Here is a 13,512-nt window from a genome sequence, read left to right as displayed (position 1 = left end):
ACTGGGACCCCCTAACCACTAGAGTCAACTAGACCCACTGGGACCCCCTAACCACTAGAGTCAACTAGACCCACTGGGACCCCCTAACACCAGAGTCAACTAGATTTCTGAAAATGGATTGATTGATGGATGAATAGATGGAAACGGATGGATGGTTGAAAATGAATAGATGGATGGAAATAAGAACTGATAGAAAAATGCATGGCCTGAGACTAGTTTCTGAGATTTGTCAATCCACAGTTTGCTGTAATATTAACACCCATAAGAAGGAAATTGTTTTGTGGTCTACTGGCATAATTTAACTAGCTATCGAGTGTCGGTGGGCAAACTCCAGATGTTCCCGTTTATTCAACAAACTCACTTGCAAAGGACTCTTAATGGGTTTTCCTACAATAGTAAGCAGGTTCCACCCACAACTGCAAGCTAGCAGTAGTTCTAGCCCCAGGGTGTTTTTCCATTGAGGCCTACAGAAGTAAAAAAGTCGAGCTGCACCTTTAAGCGAACAGCTGGTGGTGACAGTTTGAGACCAGAAGGGGACAAATCCACAGAACATGATAAGCAGATAGTTTGGCTGTTATAACTTCCATCACAGTGTTACAATCTTAGGGCGCTGTTCAGTGTCACACATTATCTTCTAACGATACCATTAGCGGAAGGGAACTCTTTATCGCCTTCTCTGTTCCTGACTTTCTCTTCCTCTCTATCCTGCACACACGCACAAGCCCGCTCACAGACACACCAACGCACATACACAAATGTACAAGCAGACATGCACATGTACACACACACACACACGCACACACACACACACACACACACACACACACACACACAAATACATGCACACGCACAAACTCACACACGTACACTCACACACACACATGCACACGAACACACACACACACACACATTCACACACATACACAAACACACACGTGTACACACGCACACACACGCTCATTCACACACACTCACACACCCATGAAAACTCAAACACACACATGCAAACGCACATAAACTTACACACACACATACAAACATATATTTTCTGAACTTCCATATCCCTTTTCATCCTTGAGTTAAAGTATTAAATTAAGAGGAAGAGACAAAGAGGGAGGTGAGAGGGAGATGGAGGAAGAGAGAAGGGCATCCATGGTAGCTTCAGTATGTATTCACATTCCCAGACATGGAGTGGTGGTTAGGACCAGAGCCCCAGGAATCATCTGCTCTGGTTGTTAAATCTCCCTGGAACCTTCTGTCCTGCGCATCAGACTGACTTATTTTCCCTCTGAGTTGCGCAGCCTCACAATATTGTACTGCACACTTTATTTTTAAAAGGATTATCTGAAGAAACACAGGCTCACACACACATAAACAAAGCACACAGACACAAAAAAGTGAAAAAGCAGAGTGGTAGAGTGTTTTACCATGTTTCAGAGGCATCTGCACTGTATACATGGCTAAAGGTTAACGTGCTGTAAACGTGACCTATTTCAATGTTCCCCCTCACTCAGATCCTATCACCCAAGGGAAAAAAGACACATTGCTAGAATGGTAGCACTGTCACTTTTATTCATCCATGTGTTCATGAACATATTTCACTCACACTGATTCAACAGTGCAAATTGTGAACCCAGGTATTAAATGAAGAAAACAATGTTCAGATAGTGCTAGGGCTATAGAACTTGTGCTTGCTATAAAATGATTGCCCTTTTTGCCGGTCATTGATTTGTTCTCACTTGTCTGTCAACTTGACTTTGACGGTACAGTATGCCTGTGTCCCAGTTCCAATACCAGCAATTAAGCTGTGATCTCGTTTAACTATCCTCTATGGAGCAAAAGGTTTAATCCTGGCCACAACTTTTTAATGGACTCTCTATCGGCAGCAACTTCTCCCTGTTGGATATCTGTTCACTTTTGTCAAAAGCACTATGCCCTCATTCCGATAGGTTGATGAAGTCTTGGTGTATTGCATAGTTTTGGTAAACAATGCAATTGGTAAAACAACAATAAAGAGCAGAGATCTTGGAAATTGTACAGAAATGTCAACATGAATACATTTAAATGGTGTGTTTAATGTACACCTTACACATTGTACTGTATTGGCTTTAATTTGCCTTTCATTATACCCCTCACGCGCAGCCCCTATGTCTCCTGATTTTTATTCCTGCTACCATCAGCAGCCCCGTCCTTCCTCAACCGTTCCCCCGTTGGACGCGGTCCACAACCACAACCACCACTACAGACCACAACGGCAAACTGCCTCTTTTCCCCTGACGGTGTGGAATCCTGCAGGCTTCTTAGACCCATTAAGCAAGCTCAGGTGTTACCAGCCTCTTCTATCCCCAAGAGGGTTGGTGGAGTATTCTCAAAGCATTAACCCTTAGCTTGTCTGATAGGCCAAACAATGAGGACATGCCAGAGATTGCTGTCAGTGTAGCAGTCTATGAGTCCATGATTTCTGCAGGCTCATGATTCTACCCCATAATGATCCACTCTGGGAGTGGGGCAGGGCGCTTGGAGCATCCTTGAGACGTTGCAGTAAGAATGCAACACACCTGTACTTGAAACACACCTGCTGCCTAGCCTTTGCTTAGCAGCCTTGCTGATCCTTAATCATTATAAATGGCTCTGAAAGGATATAGGTTAAAGGTTTTAAAAAAACGGTCAAAAGTCAATGCATTCCCTTTTTTCATTGTCAGCTGTTTAATTGTACTTGGATTAAAAAACTGAACTGAAAAGGGTTCCACCGGGTATCTGCTCACCATATCGCCAATAGTCTCAGTCGAACTGCTGCTCATCTTCTACATCTACTTTACAACCGTTACCCCTTTTCATCCGAGAAACCATATCTCTCCCTTGCCCATGAATCACCCTGCAAACAAAGAGCCTGGCACCAGAAGTAGCCCCAGACATCTCTGGTCTCTGGTTGGATTCGGCCCCCGTGGCCAAGCACCAGAGGGCTGGAATGTGAAGGCCAGCTGCCCCTCAGCTGGTTGTTCTCCCCCCCTCCCTGGCCTCTGAAGAACACCGAAACCATCCAGCAAACCTGCCTGGCTTTCTATAAAGCAATCACACAAGTGGACTGCAAGTCATCATGTCCACTGTTGATCAGGTTACTTGTACAACTACAGAAGAGCTGAGTCAGGAAGTAGTTGTATGCATCTCATTTCACTTGGTTTTGCCATATTTTTATTTTGTCATATGTGGATAGATGGAACTATATAGAAGTACAAAGTGCACTTTTATATAAAACGACATGACTTCCAGGATATTTTATTTAAATCAAACTTGATTACAATATTTTGTGAACTCAAAGTGCTTTTCTAAAGGACAGTTTCAGGACGACTTTTGGTCTGATCAGAATTGTTGTTGTGTTCTTATACTGTGCTTTATTAGATATCAGTTCAATCATTTGAAAGACTATATGTATCAGGTTGTGTAAGACTATAGTGCAGGCTGACCTACCAGAGTAGAGGCCTAATGGATTTATCTGACCGCTTTATGCGGGACGCGCCAGTCGAAATGCTGACGGTGACAGGACAGCATTACAGCAGCACTTGCACTGCATGATCCCTATAAGAGGCTTATGCGTTTATGATGATCGCCTATTGGTCCTGTAATTTGGTCACATGACCCTGCCGGCAGTCATGAATAAGTACTGCTAAATAAGTAGTAGCCTATCCAATATTGGATAGACCACAGAAAATCATTTAAAATATGATTAGAGGCGGAGGGTTTAAAAAATGGATTGAGATAAACATGGAAAACATGATAGAACAGACTGAAAATTTGCTGTTATGTTATCTCCCGCAGTGTCCTATTTGACATTTCTTGCTTTAAAATAGTAGCATTTCCCAGACAAAAAGGGCAGAACAGGACATACAGAGTAAACAGGATGTTTACTCACTCAGCATTATTCCAAGATCATTCAATAATACAGCTAATACATTGGTGCAGTTTGTTACCACAATAACCTTACGAAGAAGATCATGTAATGACAAAAATAAATGACCCAAAATGTATTGTAAGCATAGTCCTGAACCAAATCCTACCAAACTTTGTTGTATAAAAGTTACAATGATACCTGCCACCAACAGAAATACTTGTGGTTCTAATATGACCTTAAAGCAATATTTTGTATGGGATGATTCACATGAGTAGGCAGACCATATATATGTTGTGTGTGTGTGTGTATGTGTGTGTGTCTGTGAATGTGTGTGTGGGTATGTGTGTATGTGTGTGAAATAAAAAGAAAGACAGAAAGAAAGGTGCGTAGGCAGCAGTATTCCAGCTCTGTTTATGTGCGCTTACTAGCTGACCTCTGACACCCTCTTGTTCTACTCTCTCTCGCACACACACACACATCTCATTCCCACCACATTCATTCTGTCTCTGTTTGAGCACATCTCAAACACCCGTAAAGTAGCGTTACAAAAATGCTAATTTATATTTCAAAAGTACACATACACAGACACAGACACACACCGCTGCCTCTCTGGGCTTTCCTGCTGAGAATGTGATGTAGGTGACTGAATGCCAGACCCGCTCCTGGGATAGCAGCAGTCCTAATGAAACTGCTCACGTTGGGATTTCCACTGCAGTGGCACACAGTTCCATGCCTGACATGTGGTTCTATAGAGAAAACCTTATTGGGAAATTAAATAGTTATCTTTGAGATATTTTCCTTATGGGTTGTCGTGTTAGCTAGTGAGTTTGGAGGCTTAGTGGTTGTGAAACCAGCCTTAATAAAACTGCCGTCAGTTGATTTTTGGCTTTCACATTTAGTCAGACTTTTTTACATTCTGAAGTAATTGCATTACCAAATTCAACTTTTCATTGTCATGAATTGACAGTTGGAGTGTTTGAGTTTCACACACACACACACACACACACACACACACACAAATTTTGAAGCCGCTATCTCAATGCTCATACTGTCCCCTCCCAAGACCTTACAGGAAGTACATCCTATGACCTGGCTTTCTATAATTAGAGTGGAGTAATGTGGAACTATTGCAATAAGAGCCATAGGGAAACTTAAATAGAAACACACATACACACACACACACACACACACACACACACACACACACAGACAAGACGCGTACCCACACACAAACACACACATTCATTCACTCAGAAAAAAAGCTTTCAGAAAGTGAGCTCATTAAATCTGAATGTCTTTCCGTGTTAAATGGGGACATTTCCTCTATATTCTGTCTTTCTTCTCTCTCTCTCTCTCTCTCTCTCTCTCTCTCTCTCTCTCTCTCTCTCTCTCTATCTCTCTCTCTAGCTTTTCTCTTCCTCTCGCTCTCTCAATCCGTGCATTCCATCATGTGTAACACGGATGATCTCGACAATTGTACTAAAAGTATTTCTAAATAAATTCTGCACTGTTGTTACTGCCTTGGCATCAGTCTGGATATCAGTGGTGTTGTTAGGCTGCTAGGCAGGTAATTCAGTCATGGATATAACATGCCTGTGTGTAGTGTGTGTGTCTGGGTGTGTGTGATTCCATCTCCATTAAGTTTCCCGGTGGTGGAAGTGTCCGGAGAGCAGGCAGCAGACAGTTGTTTATAAAAGTGTGTGTCTGGCTCAGCAGAGGATTGGTGCAGTCTACGGCTAATGTTTTAGTTTTGGCATTTAACTAACTTACAACACAAAACATGCATCCTAATCATAGGATGTCATTGCACATTAAACCGTTCATTAATATATTAAAACTCATTATAGAGCGGGTCAACTGCCAGCCTCAGCGACCATGAGTGGGGGCCAGTACCGTATACATCCTGAAAATAGTGTCAGGCGTCAGTTCTCGACCACATGTGTGTATGCCTTACTTCAGAGGGGCAGGGCCCTCCTTCATAATTGGTGTGTTTGCAGCTCCTTAATTGCAAACACACGGAGCACAGCTTAACAACTTATTTGAAGCAACATAGAATCCATGGCAATAGCGCACAAGGTTAATGCCCAGCCTTCACTGAGAGATGGATGGGTCAGTGTGAGTGTGTTCGTTAATGTGTGTGTGTGTGTGTGTGCGTGCGTGCGTGGCTGCTTGTGTTTGTCCTCGGGTAATAGATCGTTTATCAACTTAACAACCCCATAACCGTTAGTCTGGATTTTCTAGCTTGTGTCTAAGTAACAAAAGAGGGGTGCGCCTAGACCGCATCCTTCTCTGACCAATTCCCCCCCCCCCCACATCCCTGCTTGATTCTTGGCGTGCTGCCCTGGCTGTATTCTACCACCGCGGACAACGGGACCGCTTTAAGGGTTGCTATGCGGATCCCAACCCTCCAGCAGCCCAGTGAGGAATTCAGAAGCTCCCTGGCCCTGTGGTGGCCGTGTCAAAGCCTTGCCAACGCTCCTTATTGGCACATTTGAATGGGTCCCTTCCCTTTGTGAAACCCTTTGGAGCTTGCTCTGAATATGAAACGGAAATGAATCCCCCGCCTCCCCCATGGGATTTGACCGCCCATAAAGTGCCTGGCTCGGGTGACCTCGATCTCCTCGAGGGGTCAGTGTTGCATGGCCTTAGCAGTCCCACGGCCGCCATTATGGATCTCCCTAGAGCCCTGTGGACTTGACAGCCCAGCGGGATGCCACAGTGGGACATCTGGGTGCTAGGGCCCGACGTTGGGCCACACGCGTCGTCCCAAGGGCCATGAAATGGGTGGGAATGGAGATGGCTTTTGGCTCAACTGTTTGAGTGTTGGAAGTGGACCATTCACACTCAGACACAAACCCACACACACACAAATGATGTCACATGCACACACACACACACACACACACACACACACACACACACACACACAAGCACCTGATGACACAATAAGAATAAATCATCTTTTAACGTATATAGTTAATATTTTTTATAATTTTGCTTAATGTCACTAGTTACATCTGTCTACCACACAAATCACTATTCTTAGAAGATTCTAATCACTATAAATGTTAGACACTGAAATCATTTTAAACTTTTACACAACATTTGAGGTATAAGTCAAAGACAAAAGAAATTCTACATGAAGCCTCGATGGCTTCTTATTTCAACCAAATCCTAAGGAGTTATACTCATAAACAAGCTGTTCCTGTCATTGTCCTCTAGCCCAGCTGTTCCCTGTGTAATAATACAGTGGTTGCCATTCTCTGAATGTTATTCAGTTTGAACGGGAATCAGGACACATTGTTTCCGCACAATACAGAAACAAATATTAATATGGAAGAGAATTAACCAAAGAGTAATCTGACTCCATATTAACATCTTGTGGATTTAAATCGAGAGTTGCACGAGGTGATACAGTGATACTAATCCATCACTGTAACCCACTACGTGCACATTTCATCTAAAGAAAGATGGCTTTTCCTTTAAAGGTGGGATGTTTCCTTTACTGCTTTCTCTGCATGTCCAGCTGAGAACAGACACTTCACAATCTTCCACACCTTTTTCCCAATTAAATTAGAATGCATATGTGGGTATATTAAACAAGTGAAAACCCGCTCAAAATAGACAATTGACTCCATGCTCCATCATTACCAGTAGACGAATATGCCTTTCTGTTTATTTCTTTCTCGTAAAATGGGTAAGATTTTGCATGCCCACCTGGGTGTTATGTCTCCATCACTGCTAATAAACTGCACAGTGATTTTTCCCAAAAATGAATGATCCCTAACCCCTACCTGCTCCTTAATGTGTATGTTTGTATCTGAATCCAGTGTAAGTGCCTTTTAAAAAAAGCGTCTGGTAAATAATAAATGGTAATTGTAGGTCCGCAGTCTGAGTGGGCTAAAGAGCTTAAAGCTCCCAGCCCCTGGAGGTCTTCTGTCTGGCCGTCCCTGGAATGGCAAGGCCAAAAGGTTTTAATCCTACTACGGTCTATTCCCACACACAACCAGAGCAATTAAATGGGTATCTTTCTATTCCTAATTTTTTGGTGGATGACGTAAAATCTTCAAAGTAGTATTGGTTATATTTTCCTCATGACTGTGCGAATAGTAATGCATTTTACATGCAATTGGAAAGGTCAACAATTTCCCAACAAAATACAAATGCATGTACCACACACACACACTAACATAGAGCATCACAGGTTTTGCCCTGTCAGCATGGCAGCCCCATATGCCCTCCTCCTCCTCCTCCTCCTCTCAAGGTGACTCCTGCTCTGTCTCCAGGCAGAGCTCCAGCAACTAATTTCTCTCTCTCTCTCTCTCTGTCTCTCGCCTACACTCCCACACAACCACAGCGCTTCTCATCGCACCACCTCGCTAGATTTATCTACTTTTCTACCAATTCTTTGGAGACGCATCTATTTTGTCCTCTGGGGGGGATCTGTGTGGGTGAGGTTAGCGACAAACAGCAGAGCTCCAGCTCAACTTGGGCTCACCTGAAGACCACGCTTACTATCCACATTGTACAGAACTCTCACCTGCTACACACACACACACACACACACACACACACACACACACACACACACACACACACACACATACACACACGCACACACACACACACACACACACACACACACACACACACACATACACACACACACTCCACGCTCAGCACACATACACAGATTGAAGCACAGGGTAAGAAGAGGAAGAGTTAGTAGTAGAAGGGAGTTGTGTGTGGATTTGTGTGTGTGTGTGTGTGTGTGTGTGTGTGTGTGTGCGCGTGTGTGTGTGTGTGTGTGTGTTTGTGTGTGTGTTTGTGTGTGTGTGTGTGTGTGTGTGTGTGTGTGTGTGTGTGTGTGAGTGTGTCCAACAGCAGGTGTTTCACCAAGTGTGAGTAAATAGGCCATTGTCCGGTACCGCCACAGGTCATCTATTTAGGTTAAGTCCCACCACGGTTGTACTAATTTCCTATATCAGTCTCTCCCTCCACCGTCTCTCTCTCTCTTCTTTACTCATTAAGAGGATTTAATTTACTGCTGTTTATAAAGTCTTTAGGTACACTATCAAGACACCCAAGCACGTGTATGCGCGCACACACAAGTCTACAAGGGCATAATTAGCCCAATATAATCTCTGTAATATATATATAATATGGGATAAAGACAATCTAATGCAGCCTACATTAAAAAACTATAATATTAATATTTAAATCTTTACTTCCGAAACCCCATTTACCAAATCGTTAATTAACATGAAGCTAAATTACCAAGAATGCATTGAATACATTGGGGAAAGGTGCAAAAGGCTTAAAAAAGTTATAAAGTATGTGTACTACTTTCCCACTGAATAACGTGCATGTGTGCAGGGCTGGGTTCCCTGGAGGGGGGGGCAGAGAGACCAATACACAGAGAGCGTTAGTTTTCCTGTACAATTGCCATGACTGACAACCATGTCATGAAAGGCTTTAGAACATTGGTAATAGCAATAGAATCCTCACTGGATCCAAACTGAGATAGTTTGACCTTACAAAAGCAATATAAATGATGGATTTGAAGGAGATTACATTTTAGGTATGATATTCCTGTCTGGAATCCCATTAAAAAGACACCTCACACACACACTCAGGCACTCCTCGTAAACTTTATTTGCATAGTATTGTGTACTTATGGCCAATACCAGTTGGTATATCAAAAGGGACAATTCAATAAAAAATCTTCATCCCAGTCATACAATCTTCGAGGACAAATTGAAACACAGAATCTGTCGGTTGCATGGTACCCGTTGCTTTTAGCATATAGGAAAAATGTAAAGTTCAAACAAGATATATATGCAGGGCATGGAATGGGAATGTTCTATCATGCACAGAGTGTAATCAAGTTGTTTGGAAAAGTCTTTATGCTATCAGGAGGAGTGGGAAACTTGTATCTGTCTGCTCCTAAATCTACCTATTTCTATCTATCAAACCACAAAGAATGACTGTATCCCAAACACCAGCCATGTGTGGGACTAACCCCCCACACATACCAGTACAAGTACACATGTGTACAAACACATGGGCATACATCCACATGCACAGACCCTCACACAAACACACACACACACAAACAAACACACATCTGACATTGAAACAGCAGTCCGCCTAACTTGTCTTTAAACTCCTTTGACAGACCGGTACAAAGCATACGTTTGTTGCACACACGAGAAGCCAGCCCATCCACCAGTCACCTTCACAGCTCTTTTCAACACACCAATACCCACCCTCCCTCCCTCCCTCCCAGCCTACAGCGCTCCAGTCCAGGGTCTTACCTTTGTGACAGTCATGCAGAATCACTGAGCCAGGAGCTGGTTGCTGTCTCCCCCGTCAAGCCCAGAGCAACGCCGCAGGAGTGATGAGGGAGCAATAAGAGGAGAGAGAGGGACGGAGAGAAAGGGAGCGAGAGAGAGGAGAGGGGAGGGACGGGTTAGCGTCTGGAGCTCTCCAAGTAGCAAGGAGCTGATTGCTGCTCTGCGGCGCGGCGAGGGGCTGGTAGCCGGCGAGCCGTTTGGTTGCTATGACGCGGGAGAAGCTCTGCACTCGGGTACACCCCTCCCTCTCACTCCCTTCCTCTCCCTCTGTCCCTTTCTTCCTCTCCCTCTCTCTCTCAGACACACACACACACACACACACACACACACATACACACACACACACACTCAAATGTACACTTACAGACTCACACAGATGATGCGGACAGATTCTGTTTAGCGCGGTTCTCTGGAAACAACAGAGACGCCATATATTCCTGATCTGATTAGTGACAGGCTAATGGAGATTATTGATGAGGCGGGAGCCCGGACATGGCAGGCAGGGTAGTGTAGTTGTTGTGTTGCGGGTCAAGGAGAGGAGAAGGACTGCAGAGGAGGAGGAGGAGGGGGCTAGGCTGCTGTGTCGCAGTCTGCCAACCCAGGAAGGGGCTCAATGTCATCTTCTGGTCAGGGAACCAATAGCAAGTTCACATTGAACTGCAGGACGCACTACAGTCATACACAGACGACACAAACATAAACAAACCAAAGAAAAAGAAAAGTAATAAATATGTCTTTGAATCATGATCTGGTAAGATGATTGTAAAAAGCATGGTAAGATGCCATTTCTATTGCCATGGCTTAGCTGTCTATGTCTCTAACTGCGGGTTGGCCAGGAATGGAGGGCTTCACATGTGCATTCTTGACAAGCGTTATGGCGGTTATATAGATCTGAGCATGCTTTGGAGGGAGTGATATCCATTTCAGTTACATGGGTTTAGTGACAAGGGAGACAGGAGGTTTAATCCAACAGAGTACCTTCTGATCTCACATCTGGACCAGGCCCTCTCCAAACAGACCGTAATAGACAGAGTAGGAGGGGCCTATATCCTCCATTTTTTTCATACACCTTCCTTCATCCCCTCTTAAGCTTGTGGATTGGGGTCTCAACCACTACTTGAAGCTTGCCATTATTTAACTCCCCATGTATTTTTATGATCAGCAATCTGCATTTGATGACCTCTGAGAATTGACCCTTATGAGAGTTTCTGAGTTGTGCTGATTTATTTTCCGAAATGCTCTCATGATCCCAAGAGGGAACTGGCCTCAGAGGATCGTGGTCCAGTCTGCTCCTGAATATAGTTGGGTAGTTACAAGTTCATCGCAAGACGTGCCCTTGCTCCTTCTGATTGGCTTGGTTAAACATTCATCCATTTGGTCTGGGAAGTCATTGTGTGGGTTGTTCCATCAGCCAAGAAATCTGTACCCAACACCTCTTCTCTGCCTCCTTCCTTTCTGTCTCTTTGATCATGGCTAGTTATTCATCTATATTATCCTCCTCGCTCTGTCAGACAGAGCTCAGCAGAACTATTCTCTTCATCTCACTCTGACAACTCCTCCTCTACTCATCCTTGTGGTTGGTCAAAAGTGCAAGCTAGTAGTAATGGATAATGTATACAGAATGTAGACATGAAGGCCCTTATACTAAATGTCAAAGCTCTTCAGTTCCAAAATGTTTCAGATCTCATTCTCTTGTTGGTTTCAACCCAGTAACTATTTTGAGCACTGTCGAATTGAAGTAATTGGTATTTATTTTGTACTATTTATTATTGTATATTGATGCATTTATCAGTCGACTAATCCTTTGTAAATGTGTGTGTGTTTGTGTGTGCCTGTGTGTGTGGTGTGTGTGTGTGTGTGTGTGTGTGTGTGTGTGTGTGTGTGTGTGTGTGTGTGTGTGTGTGTGTGTGTGTGTGTTTGTGTGTGTGCATTTTATGTGAAGGGAAATAGAGCAAAGGGCAAGAGACGGATACAGAATTACATTGTGTATTGTTGTTTGAATATGGTCAGAGCCGCTGTTAGTTCATTGTGGTTAAACCGCTCCCCCACTGTGTGGTCTTTCCCCTCCTTTCCCATGTCTCTTCCTATAGGAAATCTCAGGGCTGTCCTCTGTGTTTATACTTACAGTGTTTCCTGTTTGCAATAATACTGTTTCCTGCAGGCAGAATATGCTTTCAATTCAAAACAGTTGCCATTAAAGGTTCATAGATCCTATTGTAGCCTGCACAATCTGAAATGATTTCAATGTGTTCATTAATTGTACTGTTATTTTATTGTTTTATTTCACTGGACACTACACCTGCCCTACATGATTTATGTAGGGCCAATGGTGAAGGTCTTATAACAGTGATCATTGCTCTTTAGAATATACCTACTGAAAGTTTACATTACGTAACATTAGTTACTATGAAAATGTATAAAACGTCCCTCCGAAGGTATCCCCATTTGTGACCCCGCACTCCGTATTATCAGGTCTACTCCAATTGGAAGATCCATTATTTGTTGTAAAAGATTTGTGTCAACCACATTGAAATGTACAATTCTGCGTTACAACGCTAAACATTATTTGAAATTGAGTTTGAAATGGTGATTCTGACTGATTAATCAATATGTCAAATCACAATCCGATATCATTGCGATGGCGGACGCTGCCAGTTTTGATTTACACAGTAGATGTGTTGTATTTTGGTTCCCTCTAGTGGCTAAAGTACATAGTTACGTAAAATTAACTTGGAGGCATCGTCGTAGGACAAACACAGGTGTCGCTCATTACACTTATGGGTCTGTACAATGAACGTGTCGTGCACCGAACTACTGAAGATATCGCACATTGATAATGGACCATAAATCTTGGCAGTTGAAAGTTGCATACTATTTCTATTCTTTAGTTACACGTGTTTCTCCTGATGACCCCAATGTGAAAAGTGTTTATACATGGTCTAATGCCATAAATTACAATATTTTAGATAATGTGATAAATCCTTCACTATTGCACAATATCTTTAAGATTATTACAAATTTTCCATATAAATTACCATAACCCCTGAACTCAACCCTTTATATTCTAATACCCCTAAAATCCTGATTTCGATTTTATTGTAAGGGTCTACATTTATTTATTATTACAAATATTACAAATAAAAATATTTATTTTTGGTGTATCCATCCATCAACAGGAGGCACTAGCTTCCTGTGTGTAAAACACATTACTCACCAACACACACACACACACACACACACACACACACACACACACACACACACACA

General features: G+C 43.1%; 1 protein-coding gene across 1 annotated transcript in view; it reads right to left on the bottom strand.

Moving 5' to 3' along the window:
• coro2ba (coronin, actin binding protein, 2Ba) overlaps positions 1 to 10,329 on the bottom strand; it is a 31,236-nt gene extending 20,907 nt beyond the window's left edge. The window contains exon 1 of the mRNA XM_079737134.1: positions 10,207 to 10,329. Coding sequence (XP_079593260.1) covers positions 10,207 to 10,221 — 15 coding nt within the window. The 5' untranslated portion in view covers positions 10,222 to 10,329. The remainder of the gene's footprint in view (positions 1 to 10,206) is intronic.
• Positions 10,330 to 13,512: the final 3,183 nt, after the last annotated feature.

The sequence above is a fragment of the Pollachius pollachius genome (genome assembly GCF_949987615.1).
Source record: "Pollachius pollachius genome assembly, chromosome: 5".
In the NCBI taxonomy this organism is placed as follows: domain Eukaryota; kingdom Metazoa; phylum Chordata; class Actinopteri; order Gadiformes; family Gadidae; genus Pollachius; species Pollachius pollachius.
The sequence above is the reverse complement of the archived record's forward strand: the minus strand, read 5'-3'. Positions and strand labels throughout refer to the sequence as shown.